The following is a 27,445-nucleotide window of genomic DNA, read 5'->3' on the forward strand; positions in this document are numbered from 1 at the left end:
ACTGAACCGATGCTTTGAAGGCCAGCTCCTTCCAACACCACCTTAACCCCTTAGCCTGAGGAGGTGGCCCAATGTCCAGCACCATTTTCCACACTGAGGAATCTTGCAAGCAGAGTGGACAGTGCCCTCACACTCACACTTCAGGTGAGAGCTATAGCTAGAAACCGCTTCCACCCTCTCCACATCTAACAACACAACCTACCTTACTCACAGGATCAAGGCTGTGATGCCAAAGTGATTACTAGACTGGGCTTCACAGACAGCTCCTATCAAGGACTCCCTGAATACCAACATATCACCCCCGAATCACACAAGTGCCACTGGTCTAGAAAATCGAACCCTCTGCACTGACCATCGCACTTACTATGGAAACGCCTGAGTTTCTTACACACCATCAGGACACTGGGAACGCTGGCCTAGGCCAAATTCCTACTTGAACAGGAAAAGTCTAGAAGATCCAGCCACTGGCGACTAAGACTGAAAAGCGTGACCTAGCCATCCCTGCTTGGGAGCGAAACACCTGACATCAGGAAACAGCTCAAGACCTGGTTCTTCCACAAACCAAATTGGAGAAACAGCAGAACACCTATAACAACACAACAAGATGCCAGCTGTTCCCTGTGCCACACCTCATACGTGGACATTCTGCCCAGCCCGCCATACACAGATCAGGGCATTGGAGATGCCGAGGTCCAGACAGCCTGCACTCCCCACCCCACCAGAGAGTCAGTGATCTGCTCCTCACTGTGTTCCCCTAACCAAGCTGCCAATGGCCGCCCTCTCCATCCCATTAGCTCCTACTCTTTTTTTCTCTGCTTCCGTCACCCCTATGATTGTAAAGCGCTCTGTTGCTTCCCACAGCTAGGTCTGTGCTCAATAAATACCGTCATAATAATGATAATATGAATAATTGGTAAGCAACTTGCTTATGGATCCATTTTACCACCTTCTCAGCCACTCCTTGAGGTGAATAATAGCAATGACCGAGGAAGTCCTCCGGGGCACAGAAACACTTGTGTGCAGGCGCGTTATAAATTACATATCATATCATATCATATCATAGCAACGTGTCCATTTGAAAAGTGGTTGGAATGGCCCATGTGGAGGAAAGGGCATCACTGAAGGAGGACCCGCCAGCAAGGAGACTGAGTGGCCCTGTGATATCCTGCCAGGACCAGAGGAGGTCATGTCAGCAATACTGCCTCCTTCAAAAAATGAGGGAATGCTGGGGGAGGGGCATATGTGATTAAGTGCCCTGCTTAGTTCTGCAGACGTCTGGGAAACGACCCAGTGGGTCGGGTAACTCCTCCATCAGACAGTGGTAGATGGGCACGCGGGCAGAGGGGGGACATCCCCAGTGCTTCGTCCCACCCTCCATGTCATAGGGCATTAGTCTGTCCCCTGAGTACCCCAGATGTCACTGTCCATTTAAGAAGTGTCAAAGGAGCTGGCCATCCCAGCATGTCACCCTGTGGAAAATGGAACACCCGGATAACAAGGAAGCAGTGGATTGCATGACCTAAACGTCAAGAACTACGACTCCCATAATCCTCTAATGGGTCAGATGGAAACCCTGGACCCGGCCCAGATGAATTAACTATGGGAGGACTATGGAGGAATCCATTCCCAGGACCTAAAGTCAGAGGGAATGTTAAAATGGATGCTGTAAGGGTCTGGCTGGAACATGACTATGTACCCATAATCCAGCTCTTCTCCAGAAGGAAAGCTCAGACCAGGCTAGAGGCACGCAATCGCTGTTTCAGGGGCAGAGAGGGTGTGGGTCGATCGCTGTGACACTCCACGGAGGATAGCCCGTGCTCATAAGACGTGGCGCTGTGACAGACAGTCAACACTCCCGCCCTCTTCCCCTCTTGTGTCCACCTCACTCTCCTTGCACACAGAGCACTTCCGGCTCTGTCCCTTTTGAGAGCTCCGAGCTGGGCAAGCCCAGATTTGGGCAAGTAGTCCATCGCCATGCTGTTCTGTAATTATGATGGCAAAGCCTTTTACCAGAGCACAGCTGTGTAGCTCATAATGAGGGCATCCGGTTTCATGGCATTTATTTCTCTGCCATTTCTGTCTGTATGTATCCATATTTATTTTTCTCATATAAGAGATAATTCCCAACCAATATTTTTCTGCATTTATTCTAATAAAAAATGGATTTATTAAAGCACACATGCAGCCATATACGAAAGAAATGCGAGCTACCTTTTTTTTTCTCAGAACAACAAGCGGTTGCTCCTGTGACTGCTGCTGCCTTAAGATTTGGGCTGTCAGCAACTTGAAGCACTTTAATGCTATTTTTATAGAACGTTTTCTCCATGCTGCCAATCTGCAATGTGATTGGTCTGCAATGGATGAGTGACATCATAGAGAACCAGGCAGAAATACCTGTTTTTCCATCTTTTTCCATTTTCATAAATAAATACAGACGGACAGCAGATTGATTTCCATCTGCATGTATGTGTAAAAATCATAAAGAACCTGGACGCCTTAGTAATAATGGCCATTATTTTAGGGCGGAACCATTAACTTCATTGGTGTGTGCCAAGTTTGGAGAGGCACACGTCTCACAGCAGCTCGTATGTTTCATGTAAACCCCATGTGTGTCCCCTCAGTAGTTCATAATTGCCTGGTCCTTCAGCGTGGAATTTTGCCATTATAGCTTTGGGTGTCCAGAGCGCTCTGACTAGCAATGCGCTTTTCAGCGACGTTAGTGCAGTCGCATTTGCAGCATTGCTGAACTTACGCCAATCCATCAACCCCATGTGGAATTGGGGCACGTCATGGGCGGCAAGCTTTCAACATATGCTGGAATCTGTCAGTCAGACCTGCTTCCTCGCCCCTCCCTCTCTTCTCCACCTGCACTCATCTTGCACTCAGTCGATGCTTGAGTTTGGAGCCACGCAATCACTATTCCGCGTCTGCCGGTGTGAGGCGTTTAAAGATAACCCTGGGCAAAAAGCCAGGATACTCCAAAGGGCCACATTCAGGACATCACACAGGCAACTATTGGTTCAGGAAACTGCCACACATCTGCATGCGTCCTCCCCTTCCTCCTTATCTCCCGCTTCCTTCTTATTCCTCCAACCACAAGGGTGTGGATGCCTCAGGTGAGTGCTGAATACCCGCACCTCAAACAGACCTGGGGGCAGTGAGCGGATTTGTTGCAGAATACAAGCTTTGTTAATATAACATGAAATAGCAAAGGTAGAGGCTCTCAGAGGCGTTGCTAGGGGGGGGGGGCTGAGGGGACTATAGCCCGGATCTTTTGGTTGTTGCCCCGGACAGAAGCACAGGGGCTACAAACAAAAGGCTATCTTGCCCGGGGCCCCGACAGTGCTGACATTAGCCTGTCCCAGATCTTTTCCAGACCTAGCGACACCCCTGGAGGCTCTTCTCATAATCAAGTCAGCCAGGCCTCAAGAGGGTTAGGAAGGTGGAGGACGATGACACAATCCACATGTGGAACATACTTCATTTCTGGTAAAAACCAAATGTGAGACATCACCAATTTCTGCTCCAGTCCAGATGTGAGATACCACAGATGACTAACACTGTGCAGGTGTGAGATATCTCAATGTCTGCCACTGTGCAGATGTGAAACATCTCCAATATCTGTCACTGTGCAGGTGTGAGATATCTCAATGTCTGCCACTGTGCAGATGTGAAACATCTCCAATATATGTCACTGTGCAGGTGTGAGATATCTCAATGTCTGCCACTGTGCAGATGTGAAACATCTCCAATATCTGTCACTGTGCAGGTGTGAGATATCTCAATATCTGTCACTGTGCAGGTGTGAAACATCTCCAATATCTGTCACTGTGCAGGAGTGAGATATCTCAATGTCTGCCACTGTGCAGATGTGAAACATCTCCAATATCTGTCACTGTGCAGGTGTGAGATATCTCAATGTCTGCCACTGTGCAGATGTGAAACATCTCCAATATCTGTCACTGTGCAGGTGTGAAACATCTCCAATATCTGTCACTGTGCAGGTGTGAAACATCTCCAATATCTGTCACTGTGCAGGTGTGAGATATCTCAATGTCTGTCACTGTGCAGATGTGAGACTTCTTCAGTGCCTGGTGCTGTGCGAATGTGAGATATCTCATTGTCTGTCACTGTGCAGATGTGAGACTTCTCCAATACCTGGTACTGTCCCGGTATTGCTGCTGTCCACAGATGAGGCATCACCAATGACGGCTGCTATTTAGATGTGAGACACCAATAATGCATAGTGCTGTGCAGATGTGATATCTGCAATGTCCGGTACTCTCCAGATGTCAGACATCGCCATTGAACGATGCTGCGCAGATGTGGACGAGCACAACCATTAGGGGTTCCTAATGCCTGGCAAACCCCTCTGGGGGTATACATTCAATGAATTCTAGAGTCTGGATGTGGGACGTTTTCAGTATCTGCTACAGTCCAGATGTTGGCCAAGCAACATCGGAGGAAAGCTGATGTGGGAGCACTCAGTAACAGGGGACAGGTGAGGGTGTGACTGCTGAACATGAATACTCTACTTTTCTCACCCGCTTCGTGCTCGCCGGGGTTGTCAGACATCTCCATGGCGTACAGCTTGAGCCCCAGGTGGCTCTTTCCAATGTTGTAGACTCTGGTGATGGTTGGACACATCTCGTTCACCACTTTCATGAGCTGTGGGAAGACAGAAGCAGTGGCTAATGCAGCAATCGAGGAAAAGCCAAACACAGCCTTCATGAATGAAGAACTCTCACAGATAAGAGCAGAGGGAAGCCAGATACATCCAAGACTGACCAATAGGGATAGGTTGCTTTATAAGCACCTGTGCTAGGCACTGCAGCCAATCAGCCAGTTCAGATCGAGGGCTCAATCTCATGACCCAAACCTGCGTTCTGAGCATGCTCAGAGCTGCCAGTGCCCGCACCGTCATGTCCCCGCACCTCCTCCTCCATCCGGTCTCCACTCATTTGCTCCCCAGCCATTTACCTGATTCTTATGGCAGCAGCGCCGCTGCTGCTGCTACTCCCGCCCACCATGGAAATGGAAGAGGGACTTCCATTTCTATGGCAGCCATCTTAGGGAAGTATTTTGTTTGAATTAACTGGAAGCCGCAAGCATGTGCTATCCTTTCATTTCAACAACATATATAGCTATCAGCACCCAGGATTAGAAACTCAGGGTGCTAACAGCAATAACCCCCAGTCCGGTGGAATGGATCAGGTGGTAATGGCACCGGGGCCCATTGTTAGGGCCATCGCTACATTTGGAGCCATTGCTAAGTGATCTGGCCCGCCCCCCCCCCCCCACACCCGCCCCTGTTATTGCTAATTGATCACTGAATGAAAAAGGATGTGTAACTGTACTCGACACTGAAATGAGAACGTGGAACAGGGAATGTGGAACTTTATGAAGTGAAGGGGGCCCTCCAGAAGGATTGTTTCAATGTAAGAGGACGCCGTTTGGGTTAGTGGCCACAGCTGCTGTTTTCCAGCGTGTGATGTACCAGTTGTTTCACAATGAAGTAGGCGTGCAGTGTTTTCAAGAAGATGTTCTTGTGTATAGCAAGGATTTAGAAGAGCATATTGCTAGATTAAACAAAGTGTTGAACATGTTATGAAATGCTGGTTTGCCGCTCGGCAAGGATGAGTGCAAGCTCCATAAGGGAGTGATAAAATATTTAGGAGATGAGATTTCAAACCATGTAATCCGACGGAAGGAGGATTTAATTAACAGCATTTTAAGTTTTCCCAGTCCAAGCAATAATGAACACATTGTTTTGTTCCTTGGAATGGCGGAGTACTTCTCTAAATGTGTCCCAAATCGTGCCAGCAAAACTTGCAACATAACAAGTTCCAGTGGGGTGCCAGTTGTGAATCAGAATGTCAAGATAGCATTGAACAGAGCTCCTAATTTGAGCAGTTTTGATTGCATGAAAAGGCACATTTTGACTACTGATGCTAGCAACCATGGCCTAGGAGCAGTGCTGTCGCAGGAAGGTGAAGGGGAGACTGTACCATAGCCTTCGCCTCCAGAGTGTTGAAAGAAGCAGAAATGCACTAATTCTATTATAGGAAGGAATTGCTGGCAGTCCAGTGGGCACTTGACACATTTAGACTGTTTGTGTGGGGTTCAAGATGTACGGTTCATTCTGATTACAAACCGTTAAAGGAAATTATGACTACACAGGGTTTGGACAAAGTTTCATTCAGGATAAGGAAGTATATCACGTGGTTGCAAGAGTATACTTAGGATGTAGAATGTGTACCTGGTGTGCAGAAAAAGGCTGCTGATTGCCTTTCCCAATTTACCAATCTAGAGGAAGGAACAGGTGCTAATGAAGAGAGTGAGGATCAGGGAAAGGCGTCAGAAGAGGAATGGAATGCTGCCATGGTTGCAGACACTGTTTTGAAGGAAATGAAGGAGAAGGTAAAGAATGGTTTAAGAAATGAACAAATACGGAAATGTGTACTTCTGGAAGGTGTAAGGATGGTTTTTGATTAATTGTATGTAAAGGCAAGCATTGTTTTGACAAGTTGTTTCCATTTTAAAGGTGGCACGTGACGGGCATCCAGAGATGTGTAAGGCCAAACATCTCATCAGGCTATATTTTTTTATTTTTTTTTATTTTTATTTGTGTATGTTCATTTAGAACTTTACAAAAGGACATGAAGATTTCTTGCGCAGAGAAAACAAACAAAAAAAACAAAGTCCAGTGGCTGCACAAGGGTGGGACCGTCAACCCTCTATCCCCTGCAGAGTATGTTGCAGTATTTTGATTGATGCTAGTAACCAGGAGGTTCAATCTCCTCCTATCAGTCTGTTCCAGCAGGTGTCTTCGTCCCACCCATATTCCTCTGAGCTGAAATGCTTTATGTAGGCCGATCTCAGGACTAGGGTTTCTGGGCATGAGAGCAGTAGGTGCCTGATGGATTCTATTTTGGCGTTGCACAAACGACACATGTTGGAGTCAGATAGGCCTCTGATGTTTAGAATCTCGTTGGTTTCCAGCAGATTCAGCCTGATTCTTAGCATGTAGTTTCTTGCCCTCCTATTTGGGAATTTTCTGAGGTATTGCATCGGCTCATTTAGTTTAGAGAGCGTGGGAGGAAGATGGAGAAGAAGTTTATTTTTGGTGGCTAGATCTTGAGTCTGGATCCAGTCTAATTCTTTCAGTTTCTTGTAAACTCTCAGAGGATTTGTAATGAGGTCGGCTTCCGAGCACGTCACTGAATCTAAAAGGGACATATTTTTGCCTTTCCAGGTTTTTAGCATTTTGACTTTGCCACTTTGTAGTTCTTTGTTCAACAGGCCAAAGATTTGCTCACTGTCGGCCGTGATGCATTTCCTAAATAACCTAAGTGAGTTTAGGTTGACTGTTGCTGTTAGTGACAATAAGCTTAGCTCCCGACGGATTGCAGCAATAGATGTGGACTTTGGGAGACCCAGGACTGTTTTCCAGAACTTGCTCTCCAGTTTTTGCCAAGTTCTTTCTGGGATTGTTGGCATAGCCTCGGCTCCGTAGGTGATTGAAGGGACGACTTTTTTCTTATAAAAGTCTATTGCCGGGATGCACGAAAATTTACCGAATTTTAAGTCGATCGCCTTTGCTTGGGAGGCTAATTTCTTTAGCTTTGTTTCCAGGGCGATCTGCATGGATGATTCGTTTTTTGAGGAGTCGATCTGGACGCCTAGATATTTATAGTCGGAGACCTTCTCAATCTCTTTTCCCTCAAGGCGCCATTTGAATTTTTCAGAGGGTTTCTTTTTCTTCGGTCCTCCTTCCAATATCATTATTTTTGTTTTTTCTTGATTTATTTTTAGGTTGTTTTCAGCAGTGTAGCTCAGGAGGTTTGATAGTTGTCTCTGGAGGCCAATCTGGGTCTGATCCAGGAGAATTAGGTCGTCGGCATACCACAGGTGGCTTATTTTCGAGGATGCAAGAGCCGGTGGAAAAGTATGTTCCAGATCTACTGAGTCCCCATAATCGCCAATGTATGCGAGAAACAGTGCAGGAGCTAGCGGGCATCCTTGTTTTACCCCTCGCCCAATCTGAATTTCGGCTGATAGGGCGCCTCTTTCTGAGAGTCGAACCCTGAGGGAAGTGTCCGTGTGGAGAGCTTTGATTGGTTGTAGTATTTCTTGTGGGCAACTCCACCTCTCCAGTTTTTCCCATAAGCGGTGTCTGTCGACAAGGTCGAACGCCTGTGAGAGATCGATGAAGGCGATGAAGATTCGAGATTTTTTTTCCCAAGCTTTGCTTTTTAGAGTGCTGATCGCTAAGATGTTCGCCATCGTTCCCGTGTTTTTCTTGAACCCCGATTGGTATTTATCGTTGCATGGGGCAGATTCAGCCCAAGATTGAAAGCGGTTCAGAAGTAAACTTCCAAAGACTTTGCCGATGCAATCCAACAGGGTAATTGGACGGTAATTTCGGGGGTCAGTGATGTCCCCCTTTTTGTAGATGGGAACGATGATAGCTTTTGTCCAGGACGGCGGCAGGGATTTCTGCTCAGAGCATTTCTGAAAGATGGAGGCTAACAGTGTTGCCCATTCCTGACAGTTGTTTTTCAGGTCGATGTTTGAGATCCCGTCCGGTCCTGCTGCTCTCGAGATCTTCAGTTTTTTTATATGGTTACTGATTTCTTGTCGGTCGTCCAATTGGATCCAGGCTGACGTGTGGTCTGTGATATCCCGGCAGATGGTTTGAGCGGGGGCTCGGAAGACCGAAGAGAAGTGCGTAATCCATTTGTGCTCCGGCATGGCGTTGATTGTAGAGTTGTTTATTGAAGGCGCCACAGATTTCAGCAAAGACCAAAATTCTTTGGCTTTGTTGCCATTGATGGCTTTTAGCATGATTTCGGCGTCTTGTTGGTATAGTCGGTGACGGTGTTCTTTCACCCATGATTTATAGGTTACGATTGTCAATTTTAGTTTTTCTTTATTTGACGGATTGTTACCTAATTGTCTTTTAAGTTTTCGGAACTCCCTTCGTTTTGTCACCAGGGTGGAATCATAAGCATGCTTTGGAGATGCGGAGGCCGGGGCTTTCTGTTTTACGTTCGTCCGATGTTTTAACAGCAGAGGAACATAATCGAGACTCTTTACGCCCTTAGATCTTTCTTCCCCGGTATAGTTTGCCAGCAGAGATTTAACCGCTCGAGTTGTCAGGTTTAGGCGGTTTCCACGGGCGTTTGATTCTACTTCCATGGTGTAAGGTTCAGGCACCTTGTGGTGGTTTACCAGAGACATCGTCAGCTGGTTGTGATCGCTGGCTGTGGTCTGTCGGACTTCAAAGGTTTGTACTTTACTCAGAAGGGGTCTGGATACGTAGATGTAATCTATGGTCGCTTTTAGTGAGCCTTGTTCCCAGGTCGGCAGACGATTTTCATTTGGGAAGACGAAGTTCAGGTTTTCGAATTTTCTTGAGGACATCAAGGAAGACCATAGGTAACCTCTTTTCACTGCTGTTGTGGTTTGCGAGGATGCGTCCAGAGTTCGCACTTCCTTGGAGCATTTGGCATTCAAGTCCCCGCAGATGATGATTAAAGAGACCTGTCGTGTTGCTTGAATTTCGTCGACCAGGTTTTCCATCATTGAAAGATAGGACTGGTGATTTATTTCCGCTGGGTTCCAGTAAGTGTTAATCCCCGCTATTTGTGATGGACTGGAGGAGGGTTTTTCGGCCCATTCGAGTAGTACAGCTAATATTGAGAGATTTGCTTGAAGGGTAGACTTGAGGGTCAGCCCGATTCCCTGTCGGCAGGCCAAGAAGAGGCCTGATGTCGGCCGACCTAGGGCTCCTTTGTTGGCTGGGGCCAGGATTGTGTCGTAACCATCCATAGCTGGGTTTTGTCTGAGCCAGGTCTCTTGGAGACAAATGATGTCGAATGAGGCTAAGTTTGCGTCACCCGTTGTGGTGAGATGTAAGTGTCCTCTCGTGTTCCATGAGCAAAGATGTAGTGAAGATATGAGGCGGTCGACATTCCGTTTTCCCATGAGTTCGGCAGGCCGACCTGCGAATTGCTATTTTGTCCCGTGGGATAAGGCCTTTGGGAGCCAAGCCCACAGCCCCTGTAGTTTCGCGGCTGATTTTGAGGCTGTAGAGGCGCTGTCTGTTGTGGTTCCGATGTTCGTCCTGTTACTTTTCGCCATAAACACGGTCTTAGTCAAGTTGAGTAGATCTACTTTTGGCTGTTGAGGCTTCCAGGTCGTCGCTTCTATGGGCTTTTGCGGCTTATCGCGCCTGGGGATGACGTGTTTAATTTCTCGGTGGCTCTCATGTGACTTTGAGGATGAGTTTACCACTGTTCGGGTAAGTTCTGGAAGTCTTCGTAGCTCCGCTTTCTGCTCTTTCCCAGAGGTTTTGTCTTTTCGGACCGATTTTCTTTCCGGGTTGGTTTTCTCCCCACTTTGCGAATTTTGAGGATCTCTTTGCACAATATAACCTAGCACAGCCAGGTCGTTTGTTGCGTCCGCGATTTTCCTCTTTGTGTGCTTTGAGACTGGGTAGATGTAGGCTTTTGCTCTTTCGTTAGAGTGGTATGGGTCGATGATTTTTAGATTGGAGGACTTGATCTTCCGGAGGGTTGGGATCAGGCTGAATAGCGTAAGGATCCCTCTTCTATTCAGAATGATGTCGTCGTCATTTTCAGCGTGTTGTTCGAGCTTGATCAGGGACTCCCTCAGTCCTTGAAATGGGGACGCGGGTGTTGCCCCCTTTTGTCAGTTTTTCTTGGCTCCGAATATGTGTCTTCTTTGGACTTTAGGTGGGGGTCCTGAGTTCGTCGCGTCTGCTGTGGGCTGTATTGGACGCTGGGGGCTGACTTTTTGCAAGTTGGCCCCTCGCGTGCTGGTGGGTATGTGAATGACACCGTTCTGGAGCTCGTACGGCCGCGGGAGGTAGCGGGTTTCCGACGATGGAGGATTTTCCTACGCTCTTCCAAGGTGATGAAATTTTGAGGCGAGTCCTCTTCTGACGATTTCTTTGGGTTTTCTTTTTTTGCATTTTGTTCCGCTTTTGGTAAAGGAGTCTGCGGATTTGGTGGTTGAGGCATTTTCTCAGGTAGTGGATCTTGGGTGTCTTCGAGGTGTTGAGAGAGGTTCATCAGGGCCTCGTCTACTAGGAAGTCCTCTAGTATTCTGGGGGAGGCTTTTGATGTTGGTTGGTTTGCGGCCGGACTCCGGGCCAGAATTCTTTCTTTCTCTTTCTTTTTTGTTGACCGTGAACTTGATTGCTTTGCTGAGTTTGGATTCTGGATTTCGGATTTTCCCCCAGGGGGTTGTTTTTCTGGTCTCGTGCCTATAAACAAGGGATACGAGGGGTCTATCGCCCTCACTGTCGGTTTCGAGGGGAGCAAAACGTTGGCTGTTTCATCTGTGATATATTATTGGTGGCCAGGGATGGATTTGCAGTTAGAAAGGTTAATTAGGGAGTGTAATGTGTGTGAAAATTCGGCAAAAGAATGCACCAGTATTGTCAACCCAATAGCGTTAATGACCATTCCATCTGTACCATGGGAACGTGCAGGTCTGGACCATGTGGGTCCTGTAAGGAGTCAGGGGACACAGAGTTACTCTCCTGTGTTAGTGGACATGTTATCACTATAGGTGGAAATGTCATGGGTGCGCAATGTGTCTACCAGCAACATTATTAGGTTCCTAGATACAGTTTTAAAGAGGGTATGGTGTCCAACATTTATAATACTAGACAACATGCATGTTGGTCTGTGCAAAGCAACCAAGGAAGGGGTTGTCAAAGCAGGAGATTGGGTATGAGTAAAGCTACCACCAGGAAGAAAGAACGTGGCCCTAGTGTGGCCAGAACCCATCAAAATGGAGAAAAGATTTCACAAACCAGTTAAAACATCGGATTGAAGTGTTTGCAATGCCAATAGGATGTGTAAGGGGTCAGGGATAAGAAGAAATGTTGGAGGAAGCACTGAGTGTGAGATGCGTAATGACTGTGGGTATGAGAGGAGGAGAAAACAGAAATGGGGAGAGGAGGGATAGACCGAAGAGGGAATGCTGCAAACCGAGTTATTTGAAAGAGTATGTGAGTTGAGTGTGCAGGATGTGGACAGTCTCCTGTCTATAGCTTCAATAATGTATAGCAGATGTTGTATGTAGTGTCACTGTATGCCTGTTTTCCCGAATGGGTTTGTATATATTTGGGAGTTTTGTAGTTAGTAAGTTAGACTATGTCATTGTTTTGTTCAGCTACAAGGAAGGGAGGTGTGTAACGTTCAGCCACATTGGAATAAGAATGTGGAATAGGGAATGTGGAACTTTAAGAAGGGAAGGAGACCTGTGTATAGGCAGGCGTTTGAGAAGCCATGGGTTTTACTGAAGAAACTAATAAAGAAAAATAACTCACCCGATTGATCTGCAGCAAATCATTTCTGGCTGACAGCAAAACAAGCACAGAAACAATGACATCAATACCAAAGGGTGAACGTGTTAAAAGAATGGGAGGCAAGAGAACAAATGGAATGATTTGTGATGGAAAGAAGGACTAAAAACAGAAAAGAGGCTGAGTTGCTGAACGGGGCGTCATATTGTGCCTCTTTTTTGTATACATTGGCCTAAGCCCAGTCGCTCTGCAAAGAAATCTGTGTTGCAAGGTTCTGACCCTGGGTCAATTTAGCCTCCATTTTAGGTTCATCTGTCATTTTGATTCTCACTTCAAAGTCACCCTGTGTTCTAAAATGGTGGACAGTGTTCTTCTGTTTGTAACATGGCCGTCTTAACCTCTGCATACACGTTAATGCTTAAACTGCCTACAGGCCAAATGCTAGGGTCATGTAATGAGACCTTGTCCTTCGTTGAACTGAAGATCGAGAATTACCTATCCCAACGTAACTGATCCGCAAGCATATATTAAGCACAATGTTGTGTAAATACTAAACGTGAACACTTGTTGAACTGCATTGTATTAAAATATGTACTAAGGCTTATGTTAGATCAGAGAATATACTGTTGCCATTGTGACTTGTTGAACATGTAAACTGAAGGTGATCCGTATGCATATAGCTGGGCGAGGCAGAGGTGATCTCGGCACGAACCCTAGATTGGGAATTATTAATTTACAGAGGGGCTGAACATCATGTTACAAAACTGTATAAAAGAGCGAACATTCTGATGTACAGTCCCAATCACTTCTCACATCGAACGGGCTGGTATTCGCTGTGAGGGCCTGATAGCTATCTGATACTTTGTTTCTTTGAAAACTGTTCAGTTGTAGAATAAAGGTCTGTGTATCTTTTTAAACCCGCGTTTGGTGTATTTCCTTTTGTGGTACTCAGCCTCGATATTTCCTTTTGCTTTCACAGAGTGAGAGAGAGCACGCAAGTGAGAAAGAGAGAATAGAAAGTGAGAGGTAAATGAAGAGAGTCAAGAGAGAGGGAAGAGTGTGTGAGATGAGGCGGAGAGAGACAGAGAGAGGGAGAGAATGAGAATGATCGAGAAATTGAGAGGGGGAAAAGAGAGAGAGAGCAAGAGAAATGGAGCTAGAGAGAGAGAGACACACACAGAGATAGCTGGAGAGAGAGTGTGAAATAGTGAGAGAAAGTGTGAAATAGGGACAGAGAGAGACAGAGAGAGACAGAGAGAGAGAGAGGGAGAGAGAGAAAGATCGAGGAATTGAGAAGGGGACAAAGAGAGCGAGAGAAAGAGAGAAATAGAGAGCGGGAGAGAGAGACACACACACACACAGCTAGAAAGCCAGAGAGAGAGAAAGAGTGGAATAGAGCACAAGAGATTCGGGACCAGGATCATTTTTTTTAACCTACCCTATCACATCAGTCACAGGGCACTCCAGCGGTAGTAGCCGTGAGGGAGCATCAACTACTCACACTATTCTACAGAGTGCACCCTTGTCACACCAGGCAACTTCAATGCACCACAAACTCATCTCAGCCGACCAGGGCATGGCTTAATTTCATCTGCAGGCAGGTATGTATAGGTGGCAGGGGTGGACTGGCTGTAGGGAACCCTGGAGAGTTCCTGCTAGGCCTCTGCACCCTGGGCAGGGGTGGACTGGACTATAGGGAACCCTGGAGAGTTCCTGCTAGGCCTCTGCACCCCGGGCATGGGTGGACTGGACTATAGGGAACCCTGGAGAGTTCCTGCTAGGTCTCTGCACCCTAGGCAGGAGTGGACTGGCCTATAGGGAACCCTGGAGAGTTCCTGCTAGGCCTCTGCACCCTGGGCAGGGGTGGACTGGCTGTAGGGAACTCTGGAGAGTTCCTGCTAGGCCTCTGCACCCTGGGCATGGGTGGACCGGCTGTAGGGAACCTTGGGGAGTTCCTGCTAGGCCTCTGCACCCTCGGCCTCTTTTGTCCAGTAACTTATTTTATTTTATTTTCAAATGTTCTCATATGAAAAGGGTTGGGCCATCTGAAAAAAGTGTAATATGGGGCCACTTTGAACATTTTTTCCAGGGCCTCTTTTGGTTCCCAGCCCTCCCCTGGGAGGTGAGGCAGTAAGACCAGAACTCAGTGCTGTGGAAATCTGAAACCTGAAGGGTACTGGCAATTGTATCTAATGTCAAATCCAAACTGGGGCTTGAAGCTCCTCTATTCAAAAGTAGGTAGCGAGGACGAACAGTCAGGCTGACCTTTAAGAATGTGTGAATGGGTCTTAAGGCATAATATGGCACTTGTTAAGACATGGCAACAATACAAGAATGTAATCATAATCGACTTATTTATAATGAAATATCTGCACCAATAGAATACAGTAAAAAATGAAGCTGGTCACAAACAGGAGGGTGCACGCGATGATGGTTAGTGGATTACATTGACATGAAAAATGTCCATTAAAGTGTTTAAATCTTGAATCGGGGGATAACCCTCTTGATATTCCCCCCCCCCCCCACCATTTTTGGGGGTGATGACTCTTTTGTCCTTAGTCTGGCAAAGGAAAAGTTGTCTCCTGGGGTCCACCCTTGAGCACACAGAGGATGGCAAAGTGTAGATCTGGAAATCTTGTTTTCCTGGGAGGGGGTCAAGGAGGCAATAGTCTGAGAGTAGAGCAAAGTTCCCATCCCATACTGGCCGAGGTGGACTACCAAGTGCACTTAAGACAGCGCACTATGTCCTACCAAAGGCCCCAGGTCACGTGCACATCACCCCAGTAGCAATACAGAGTGGTGGAGTGTTTCAAAGCAGGGGTGTCTTTTTTCCCGGCATGTAAGCGGGGGCTTCAAGTAACTAGTCAGTGTCTGTACTCTCACTCAAGGGCAGCGTCACGCTCCGTACTCTCACTCACAGGCAGCATCAGTCTTCGTACTCTCACTCAAGGGCAGCGTCACGCTCCGTATTCTTACTCATGGGCAGCGTCAGTGTCTGTACTCTCACTCACAGGCAGCGTCAGTCTCCATACTCTCACTCACGGGCAGTGTCAGTCTCCATACTCTCACTCACGGGCAGCGTCAGTCTCTGTACTCTCACTTACGGGCAGCATCAGTCTCTGTACTCTCACTCACGGGCAGCATCAGTCTCTGTACTCTCACTCACAGGCAGCGTCAGTCTCCATACTCTCACTCACGGGCAGTGTCAGTCTCCATACTCTCACTCACGGGCAGCGTCAGTCTCTGTACTCTCACTTACGGGCAGCGTCAGTCTCTGTACTCTCACTTACGGGCAGCATCAGTCTCTGTACTCTCAATCATAGGAAGCGTCTGGTTCTGTACTCTCACTCACGGGCAGCGTCAGTCTCTGTACTCTCACTCACGGGCAGCGTCAGTCTCCATACTCTCACTCACAGGCAGCGTCAGTGTCCATGCTCTCACTTACGGGCAGCATCAGTCTCCGTACTCTCACTCACAGGCAGCGTCAGTCTCCATACTCTCACTCACGGGCAGCGTCAGTCTCCATACTCTCACTCACGGGCAGGGTCAGTCTTCGTACTCTCACACACAGGCAGCGTCAGTCTTCGTACTCTCACTCAAGGGCAGCGTCACGCTCCATACTCTCACTCATGGGGCAGCGTCACGCTCCGTACTCTTACTCATGGGCAGCGTCAGTGTCTGTACTCTGACTCACGGGCAGCATCAGTCTCTGTACTCTCACTCACGGGCAGCGTCAGTCTCTGTACTCTCACTCACGGGCAGCGTCAGTCTCCATACTCTCACTCAGGGGCAGCGTCAGTCTCTGTACTCTCACTCACGGGCAGCGTCAGTCTCTGTACTATCACTCATGGGCAGCGTCAGTCTCCATACTCTCACTCACGGGCAGCGTCAGTCTCTGTACTCTCACTTACGGGCAGCATCAGTCTCCGTACTCTCACTCATGGGCAGCATCGGTCTCTGTACTCTCACTTACGGGCAGCATCAGTCTCCGTACTCTCACTCACAGGCAGCGTCAGTGTCCATACTCTCACTTACGGGCAGCATCAGTCTCCGTACTCTCACTCACAGGCAGCGTCAGTCTCCATACTCTCACTCACGGGCAGCGTCAGTCTCCATACTCTCACTCACGGGCAGTGTCAGTCTCCATACTCTCACTCACGGGCAGCGTCAGTCTCTGTACTCTCACTTACGGGCAGCATCAGTCTCCGTACTCTCACTGACGGGGCAGCGTCAGTCCCTGTACTCTCACTCATGGGCAGCGTCAGTCTCCATACTCTCACTCACGGGCAGCGTCAGTCTCTGTACTCTCACTCACGGGCAGCGTCAGTCTCCATACTCTCACTCACGGGCAGTGTCAGTCTCTGTACTCTCACTTACGGGCAGCATCAGTCTCCGTACTCTCACTCATGGGCAGCGTCAGTCTCTGTACTCTCATTTACGGGCAGCATCAGTCTCCGTACTCTCACTCACAGGCAGCATCAGTCTCCATACTCTCACTTACGGGCAGCATCAGTCTCCGTACTCTCACTCACAGGCAGCGTCAGTCTCCATACTCTCACTCACGGGCAGCGTCAGTCTCCATAATCTCACTCACGGGCAGCGTCAGTCTCCATAATCTCACTCACGAGCAGCGTCAGTCTCTGTACTCTCACTTACGGGCAGCATCAGTCTCTGTACTCTCACTCACGGGGCAGCGTCAATCTCTGTACTCTCACTTACGGGCAGCATCAGTCTCCATACTGTCACTCACAGGCAGCATCAGTCTCCATACTCTCACTCACGGGCAGCGTCATTTTCCATACTCTCACTCACGGACAGCGTCAGTCTCCATTCTCTCACTCAGGGGCAGCGCCAGTCTCTGTACTCTCACTGACGGGGCAGCATCAGTCTCCGTACTCTCACTGACGGGGCAGCGTCAGTCTCTGTACTCTCACTCACGGGCAGCGTCAGTCTCTGTACTCTCACTCATGGGCAGCGTCAGTCTCCATACTCTCACTCACGGGCAGCGTCATGCTCCATACTCTCACTCATGGGGCAGCGTCACGCTCCGTACTCTTACTCATGGGCAGCATCAGTGTCTGTACTCTCACACACAGGCAGCGTCAGTCTTCGTACTCTCACTCAAGGGCAGCGTCATGCTCCATACTCTCACTCATGGGGCAGCGTCACGCTCCGTACTCTCACTCATGGGCAGCATCAGTGTCTGTACTCTGACTCACGGGCAGCGTCAGTCTCCATACTCTCACTCACGGGCAGCGCCAGTCTCTGTACTCTCACTCACGGGCAGCGTCAGTCTCTGTACTCTCACTCATGGGCAGCGTCAGTCTCCATACTCTCACTCACAGGCAGCGTCAGTCTTCGTACTCTCACTCAAGGGCAGCGTCATGCTCCATACTCTCACTCATGGGGCAGCGTCACGCTCCGTACTCTTACTCATGGGCAGCATCAGTGTCTGTACTCACACTCATGGGCAGCGTCAGTCTCCATACTCTCACTCACGGGCAGCGTCAGTCTCTGTACTCTCACTTACGGGCAGCATCAGTCTCCGTACTCTCACTCATGGGCAGCATCAGCCTCTGTACTCTCACTTACGGGCAGCATCAGTCTCTGTACTCTCGCTCACAGGCAGTGTCATGCTCCATACTCTCACTCATGGGGCAGCGTCACGCTCCGCACTCTTACTCATGGGCAGCGTCAGTCTCTGTACTCTCACTCACGGGCAGCGTCAGTCTCCATACTCTCACTCACGGGCAGTGTCAGTCTCTGTACTCTCACTTACGGGCAGCATCAGTCTCCGTACTCTCACTCATGGGCAGCGTCAGTCTCTGTACTCTCATTTACGGGCAGCATCAGTCTCCGTACTCTCACTCACAGGCAGCATCAGTCTCCATACTCTCACTTACGGGCAGCATCAGTCTCCGTACTCTCACTCACAGGCAGCGTCAGTCTCCATACTCTCACTCACGGGCAGCGTCAGTCTCCATAATCTCACTCACGGGCAGCGTCAGTCTCCATAATCTCACTCACGAGCAGCGTCAGTCTCTGTACTCTCACTTACGGGCAGCATCAGTCTCTGTACTCTCACTCACGGGGCAGCGTCAATCTCTGTACTCTCACTTACGGGCAGCATCAGTCTCCATACTGTCACTCACAGGCAGCATCAGTCTCCATACTCTCACTCACGGGCAGCGTCATTCTCCATTCTCTCACTCAGGGGCAGCGCCAGTCTCTGTACTCTCACTGACGGGGCAGCATCAATCTCTGTACTCTCACTCACAGGCCGCATCAGTCTCCCTACTCTCACTCACAGGCAGTGTCAGTCTCCATACTCTTATTCGCGGGCAGCGTCAGTCTCCGTACTCTCACTCAGGGGCAGTGTCAGTCTCTGTACTCTCACTCACGAGGCAGCATCAGTCTCCGTACTCTCACTTACAGGCAGCAACAGTCTCTGTACTCTCACTGATGGGCAGCGTCAGTCTCCGTACTCTGACTCACGGGCACCATCAGTCTCCGTACTCTCACTTATGGGCAGAATCAGTCTCCGTACTCTCACTTACGGGCAACATCAGTCTCTGAACTCTCACTGACAGGCAGCATCAGTCTCCGTACTCTCACTCACGGGCATCATCAGTCTCCGTACTCTCACTTACGGGCCGCATCAATCTCTGTACTCTCACTCACAGGCAGCATCAGTCTCCCTACTCTCACTCACAGGCAGCATCAGTCTCTGTACTCTCACTGATGGGCAGTGTCAGTCTCCGTACTGTCACATACGGCAGCATCAGTCTCCGTACTCTCACTCACAGGCAGTGTCAGTCTCTGTACTCTCACTCACAGGCCGCATCAGTCTCCCTACTCTCACTCACAGGCAGTGTCAGTCTCCATACTCTTATTCGCGGGCAGCGTCAGTCTCCGTACTCTCACTCACGGGCAGTGTCAGTCTCTGTACTCTCACTCACGAGGCAGCATCAGTCTCCGTACTCTCACTCACGGGCAGCATCAGTCTCTGTACTCTCACTCACGGGCAGCATCGGTCTCTGTACTCTCACTTACGGGCAGCATCAGTCTCTGTACTCTCACTCACAGGCCGCGTCAGTCTCCCTACTCTCACTCACAGGCCGCGTCAGTCTCCCTACTCTCACTCACAGGCAGTGTCAGTCTCCATACTCTTATTTGCAGGCAGCATCAGTATTCTCACTCGTGGGCAGTGTCTGGGGCAGGTCATACTCCAGGACGGGCCACTTAAGATCACATGAACACTGAGGATGTCAGCTCTGTCTCAGATAGGTTTCCAATGTCTTCTCCTCAACAGCCTCAGAGAGGCTACTCCAGCTCCAAATGTCCTTTTGGCACAAGAATGAGCTGTGTGAATGACTTCCTCCAGGGATTATCAGCAGTATCGCTGTGCGCACTCTTGGGGCATATAAAGTCTAAAGGCCCGATTCATGGTATTGTATGCGCTGAAAATAGGGTACTTGCGCGTGCAACTGAACTCAAATTCACCTTAGTCGATTCATAGGATTGAATGTGTGGTACTTTTCCTGGACTTACGTGGACTTCACGCTGGCTCGGCATGTCACTGCGAGCTGATAAGAGAATTGCCCGAGACTCCAGGCAGAGCGTGGGTGTGTCTTGCGCAGTGGGCTGGTAGGGGGACGGAATTTCAAAAATGCGGAAGAACTTGCAAAAAAGTGGGTGTTTCTAAGGGACGGCCTGCAGGCAGTCCCTCACACACCCACAATTGGGTAGCACGAGACGTAGTCATAGATTCAATCGTGCAACCTCTCGGCCAGGAAATGGCTATGCAAGTCCTTCCTACGATCCATCACACGAAGGCAGGCGTAAATACACTTGCGCGTAGGATTTGCAGTCCAGAGGTGGGGTTTCATGTTGGGTTTCGCGGCACGTGTACTCAATCGGGGTTCCGATGTAACTTTGGGGTGCGCGTAAGTGTAGCAGATTGCAGGAACGGTTTACGAGAGTCCACATGCAGATTTTCTGAGTTTAGACCGAGTTATGTTTTTTCATACGCAGGTTAGCGGGGTACAGGGAACAGTTATGGGGGACCCTGCGCAGGGTCCCAGAGATGCACGGTCCCCATGTACTGTTTGAAGGGTTTGTGTATTCATGCCCGGGGGAACGTGCAAAGGTAGCTGATCTGGCGGTTTATGCTTTGCATGTGGGTGTGTCGGGGCATTGTGGTCGCAACTTTCAAATGCGGTTCGTGGTGCGAACAATTCCATGAATACGCGGGATGCTCATTTTTTATTCTGTATGCAAGCTCACGCAGTGTCCTTCTCGCCGCATGGATTTTTGCACATATTTCCATGAATTTGGCCCTAACTGTTACTCTCGGAGCACTAACGCACACACAGTACACACCACACACACAAAACCAACACCCTACAATCTTTCCAGGCATTCTTATACAGAATACCCAAACTCCTCCACCAACATACACACTCCCATGCAACATACCACACACCTCCCCCTCACACAAAACATTCTGCAAACCTTACATGCATTCACACGAAACCCCCCAAACCCTACACCTCCCTTCTTATTTAAATGGCCAAGGCATGGTACCCACTGCAGCACGCAAAGCAGTGACATAACACACAGACTACATCAGACAAAAGCATAGCACACACAGCCGACAGGCAGTTGTGAGGCAAGGGCAGGCATACCAGAAACAAAAACAGACAACAAACACAAACATTCCACAAGCTTTCTCAAGAATTCCCAGGCAAGAAAACAAGCACTTCTTTTCCCACGCTAAGGAACAGGCTTTAGTGTGGCACTTCCAAGGTGCAGAGGGCAGAAGCAGGACAGGCCACCAAAGCAACTAAAAACAGTCAGGGACACATCACATGCCTGGCGCTTATCCAGGGCATACAGAAAAGAGTGGGATTTAATCCACAGCATTCAATCTAAATATTGTGTTTGAATGCTAACAGCAATAACACCCGATCCCGAGGGCCAGATTAGATGTTAAAGGCACTGGGGCCCCCATTCCAACAACCAATGAAACACACTCACAGCGAGAAAAGAACAAAAGTGACCACTCACAACTACCAATGAAATATACTCACAGTGGTGAAAAAGACGAAAGTGAAAACATACAGTGGGGAAAAGAACAAAAGTGACCACTCACAACAACCAATCCAATACACTCACAGAAGGAAAAAGAACAAAAGTGACCACTCACAACAACCAATCAAATACACTCAGATTGGGACGAAGAACAAAAGTGACCACTCACAACAACCGATGAAATACATACACACAGCGGGGGGAAAAGGACAAAAGTGACCACTCACAACAACCAGTGACATACACTGCCAGTGGTAAAATGAACAATAGTGACCACTCACAACAACCAATGACATACACTCACACTGGTGAAATGAACAAAAGTGACCAATAACCAATGAAATACACGCATAGTGGTGAAAAGGGACAAAAGTAACCACTCACAACAACCAATGAAATACACTCATAGTGGGAAAGGGGACACAAGTGACCACTAACAACAACCAATGAAATACACTCATAGTGGGAAAGGGGACACAAGTGACCACTAACAACAACCAATGGAAAACACTCACAGGCCTTCTCTTATCCAAAATCTCCTTCACTTCAAAACGAAGAGAAACCAATAGGAGATCTGCTCACATACAGCCATCCCAGACATGGACCAATCACGGAGCACGGTGGCCCCAGTCATCCCAGCACAACATCCATCCTGGCACCCAGGATGTGTATGGGAACTAGACAGCTCCAGCCCACATCCTGGAGGCACACAAACAAGGCATGCAGAAGCCCATGAAAGCATTGGTTTGCTCAGGGGTCTGCACGACCAAAGAAGGAATTTCCCGTGTCTGCTCGACCTGGGGAAGGCAAAGGGACAAGGTGGCCAATGGACAGAACAAAGGACCTCGTGGCATGTCCATTTTAGGCACTGGCCACTGTCCTGGGCCAAACGCAGTAAACACGTTTTGGACCATTGAAAATAGTTTAAAATGCTTTAAAAGTAACTAACTGTTAGTAACAATTTATCAGTGCACAAAGTACCTAAGAAATAGCAACAAAGTGAAAGACTAAGGGAAACAAAGTCTCCTTGTACTGAGTCTGAAGGGTATGTCAGTTTCTCCTTAGCAAGATGAGCAAAAGCCCAGCAGAGTGCAGCAGAAGGCTGTGCTCCAGAGGCAAAAGTCAGGCTAGGATGGCCAGACAACAGCAAAAAGATGGGGGGTTCACAATTGGAGGGAAAATTTCCTAACAATGATGAATGGAAAAATAACCTACTGAAGCTGGCGGTGGGTGCGGCAGTTCAGGGCATTCTACATGAACTGTTAATCATTTGACTAACTGAAAGGCGCCCTCTCTGTATATTTCGCTCCACATAAAAATGTTGATTACGAACGGCACATATTTCACACAACCATGCAAGACAAGGGTGCATCTTCAAACAACGTTGTCATGAGACTGCGGATTAGAATTAAGCACTAGGACTTGCACAGATACTCTAATGAAGAAGTGTTGAAATCCCAGCTTATAGCAGGCTGTGATTCTCCAATATTTAGAAAGAAACTGCTCCAGAAACAATGGTCTTTGGAAGAAATACTGGCAATGGCGCATACCGATTCGGCAATAGAACTGCAGGTGGAGACAATGAGCAAACTGAAAATACACACACCCTTAAAAGAACACAAGAACAACAAATTGACACCTGCACAAGGTGACCAGCCACTACTCCGGCAGGATGACAGATCATGCTTTAAATGTGTCTACAAATTCCCACACACGTGTCTGCCCAGCAATGGGACAAACATGTGCAGAATGTGGGGGGAATCATTTTCGGGCTGTATGCTGTAATGCACCCGCCCCCATGGCTCCTCCGAGAACATCCCTGCGGTCTTAGCATTGCTCCACACACCATCGGAGGAGTACATACAGACAGCCCAGCGACGACAAGAAACATCGCTATCAAGGAGGTGAGAGTAATAAACACCAATATAGGAAGGAACACAGATGCTTGAGGAAGACTGTGCGATACATGGAGACCCAATCACCATCAGGGAGTGAGTTGAGCTCCTCCACAAATGACTAGCGGTAGAAGGGGTATGTGTGGGTTTTAGGGAGCACAGCAGCAAAAGAACAGAGCCCTACTGTGCTGCTGCATGTGAAGAACACGCCTACAGAAATCCTAGTGGATACCGGAGTGACAGTGAACCTGATTAACAAGGAGATATACATCTAGTTGCCAACCACACCAACATTGAAGCCATCTCAAGTGGACATGCATCACTATGGATTGAACGTCCCGCTGCCCTGCAGAGCAGTCTTCTCCACAGTTTGCACCTACAAATCGCATTCGGTCCAGATCCAACTGCTTGTGCGCAAGACAGAAACCAAGAATGGATGCACCCCGAGTTTGCAGACCGCGCTAGACATGGGCTTGGTATGCATCCTATATCATCTCATGGCACACAAATACACGGTGCAGGATGCATATGTGGAAAGAGCATTCTGAATACTTTCCAAAGGTTTGGGGAAGCTAGAAAAATCAAGCAAGCCAGTGGCGCAACACGACAGAGGCATTCCTATTAATATTCAACATCAAGAGGAAGAAGAAAAAATAGCACCTGGGCGGGTGGAGCAGCCAATCACATTCTGCAGAACTGAAATATCTGATCTCATCCTGTGTTCTACAGAACCCACAGGATGCCTCCCCACCACGGGCCACCATTTAGTCCTTTTTGTTTTTATCTAAACCAAACCTTCCCCCCATCTCCATCAAACTACCTTTTCTGAAGCAGCGGCACTGGCTGCGCCCGCAACTGCTCCCCACCGTCCTGAGCACTCTGGTTGACAGCATGAAAGTAAAGAGGGGCTCCATGCAGAGCTCTGCCTTTCCTTTCATTGGCGGCCATCCTGGAAAAGGATTTCCCTTCGTTCAATGAGATCCGCACGGCCTCCCATTGAAAGAAGGAAACTATTTTTGTTTAGCACCCCGGGTTGCTGATTTGGCATCCCATGGTGCTAATATACTTAATCCCCCATTCCAAGTGCTGGAATGGAGGGCCGATAACTTGGCTGCCAGGCTGGTACCCCGGATACAGCCCTTGGAATGGGGGATTAACACCATATGGAAACATTTAGATCAGGATAACATATAACCTGCCACAGGCCCCACACCATGGGTGTCACCCATCATGCCAGTCTCTAGGAAATAGGTGGATGGCTTGTTACACCTATGTGTCGACATGCGATGGCCCAATGGGGCAATTCATCAAGAACGTCATCAAGCACCGAGAATCACAAACATGATTTACATTTTAAATGGAGAAACAGTCTTCTCAAAACTGAACCTTAACAAAGGGTGGCACTTGTTGGAGTTAGCCCCGGAATCCTATTAGATAACCACTTTCGTAACACATTCACCGTTATAAGCGGCTGAGATTCAGGGTTTCGTAAGTGGCGGAAATATTCCAAGAACAAATCCACAAAGTGATCAAGCATGTGCCAAATTGCCTGAACTATAGTGACAACATATTGGTATTTGGAAAATCCATGGAACAACACAACGCCGCCAACCATAGGGTCTGCATGCCACTAGAAGCAGCCCGTTTGACACTGAACAAGAAAAAGTGCCAATCCAGAAAATGGAAGCTCACATTTTCCGGACACCTTTTATCAGAACTAGGAATGAGCCCTGATGCAGACAAAGTGGCCGCCCTGAATGAGACCCCAAAACCGGAAAATGTCTTGGATCTGAGGTCTTTCCTGCGACTAGTGAACGACTGTGCTCGATACTTGAAGGACTACGCCACTGTGAGTGCCCCGCTGCAAGATCTCATCAAGAGTAAGACAGAATTTGTGTCGTTGCAAGCGTGTTAAAAAGTGTTTGAAGATATCAGAAGGAACATATCATTGGCAGATGACATGGCGTACTGCAATGCAAACAAGGAGACAGAGGTGACAGTAGATGCAAGTCCAGTGGGGCTTGGAGCCATACTGGCACAACGTGTCCCAAAAATCATGGATACCAGATTCATTTCATCGCACACCAGCAAGAGTCTGTCTGCCATGGGGCAATCATACACTCAGGCAGAAAAGGAGAGCCTAAAGGTGGTATGGGCCTGTTAACATTTCCATCTCTTCCTATATGGAAAGGCGTTCTTCATCACCACTGACCACCGGGTGCTCCTCACCATATATGCTAACACAAAATCGAGAAGGCCACCACCAAGAATAGCCTTATGGGGTTTGCATCTCCAAGTCTTCCTTTCTAGACACCCGACTGGGTCGGCCAAAGTAGAACTGTTGACTGCAGACACCTACATAAACTACGTCATATACCAAATAACACCTTTCCCTATAAAGTGGGCTACTCACCAACAAGGGTCTGAGAATGATCCGGCTCTTGCTATCATTGCAGGGTGAATCGAGACAGGAAGTATGAAACATGCGAAAGAGATGCACGGAACACAAACAGAGCGGGACAGGAGGATGTGAATGGCCTATTACTAGTACAAGACAAACTGACTGCCTCAGAGGATTGCATCATTCTAAACGGATGCACGATAGTGAAACCTATGGCACTACGACAACAGGCCATTGATCTGGCTTGTGAAGGACATAGGGCAATCGTCTCAACAAAGAGAATGATGAGACAAAAGAGGTGGTCCCCAAACTGGATATCAGGATGGGAGAGACAGTAAGGAACTGTGCCACATATTTTCCGCTGGCCAACACCCCACCCCACCCCTCTGCAAATGTCCAAATTACCAAGAGGTGTGTGGGAAGAGGTAGCAGTCGATTTCTTGCGGCAATCAAGTGATGGAACCTACGTCATGGTGGTAATAGATGAGTACCCTCGATTCCCAGAGGTAGAAATTGTACACTCGATGGCTGCCACAGGAGTTATCCCCACCTTGGACCGGATATTCAGAGCCTATGGCATACTGAAGATCATCAAGTCGGACAATGGACCACCGTTCATGAGCCAAGATTTTACACACTTCGGAACATACATGGGGTTCAAACACTGGAAAGTTACACCGCTACAGCCACAGGAAATGGCATGGTGGAGCGATTAATGGGCCATATAAAAAGGGCACTCCATATCGCTCACGTCACAGAAAAGCCATTTGAACAGGTGCTGTAGAAACTACTAAGGGACTACCATAGCACCACATACAGTACGAGAGGGGTGTGCCCAGCTGAACTAATGATTGGTTGGGCAGTCAGGACACGACTTCCTGAAGCCGAAGAAGAGAAAGACTGGATGAAAGTGGGTCCTTGGGCATGGGCGTAGGAAACGGGGGCACAAAGGGGACAAATCCACCCCACAATTTTAAGCAGGCAGGATATCATGCCATTTATCCCACCCCACAATCTTTCCACATTCCGAAGCGAGGGGAAAGCAGGGGTTTTATTTTCCCGAGTGAAGCAGGGCAGTATTTTTGAAAATGTGTAGTTATGTAAATGTGCTTTCTTGTTCCCTTTCCTTGAAATGCTGCACATCAGCTCAGGCTCAGAAAGACAAGTGACAGGCCAGACAGAGCAGGAAGCGGGATGTCCTGTCTCGACTGCTGCTACAGATTTGTAACAGTTTTACCTGTAAACAGGACTGTTCTTTTGGTAGCGTCATGTCACGTGAGTGCTTAGACAGAGAGATCATATCAGACCTACTGAGAGCAGTAAAAGCAGATGGCCTCATCTCCTGCACTCGCCCCAGCGTTATTTATTTTGAGCCGAGGTGCGACTTCACTCCCATCTGAAGTGTTGCACTTGCTCCTGCTGTCTGCTGCAAAGACGCTTCTCTGAACCAGGCCTTTTCTGCTGCTCCAGGCAGGTTGGTAAAATGTTTATTTGCATTTCTCCTTTCCAATGCACCGAAATGATCAGGGCTGAGAGGCCCAGACAGCTCTGCAGATTGCATAAATCCTGCTGGACAGGCAGACTGGCCTGCCAATCTATCACAGACTGGCCTGCCAATCTATCACAGACTGGCCTGCCAATCTATCACAGACTGGACTGCTAATCTATCAAAGACTGGCCTGCCAATCTATCACAGACTGGCCTGCCAATCTA

General features: G+C 48.4%; 1 protein-coding gene across 1 annotated transcript in view; it reads right to left on the bottom strand.

Moving 5' to 3' along the window:
- CPXM2 (carboxypeptidase X, M14 family member 2) overlaps positions 1-27,445 on the bottom strand; it is a 597,080-nt gene that overhangs the window by 145,994 nt on the left and 423,641 nt on the right. The window contains exon 8 of the mRNA XM_069612029.1: positions 4,545-4,668. Within this exon, the coding sequence (XP_069468130.1) occupies positions 4,545-4,668 (124 nt within the window). The remainder of the gene's footprint in view (positions 1-4,544; positions 4,669-27,445) is intronic.

The sequence above is a fragment of the Ambystoma mexicanum genome, chromosome 8 (assembly GCF_040938575.1).
Source record: "Ambystoma mexicanum isolate Mex_15411 chromosome 8, UKY_AmexF1_1, whole genome shotgun sequence".
In the NCBI taxonomy this organism is placed as follows: Eukaryota; Metazoa; Chordata; class Amphibia; order Caudata; family Ambystomatidae; genus Ambystoma; species Ambystoma mexicanum.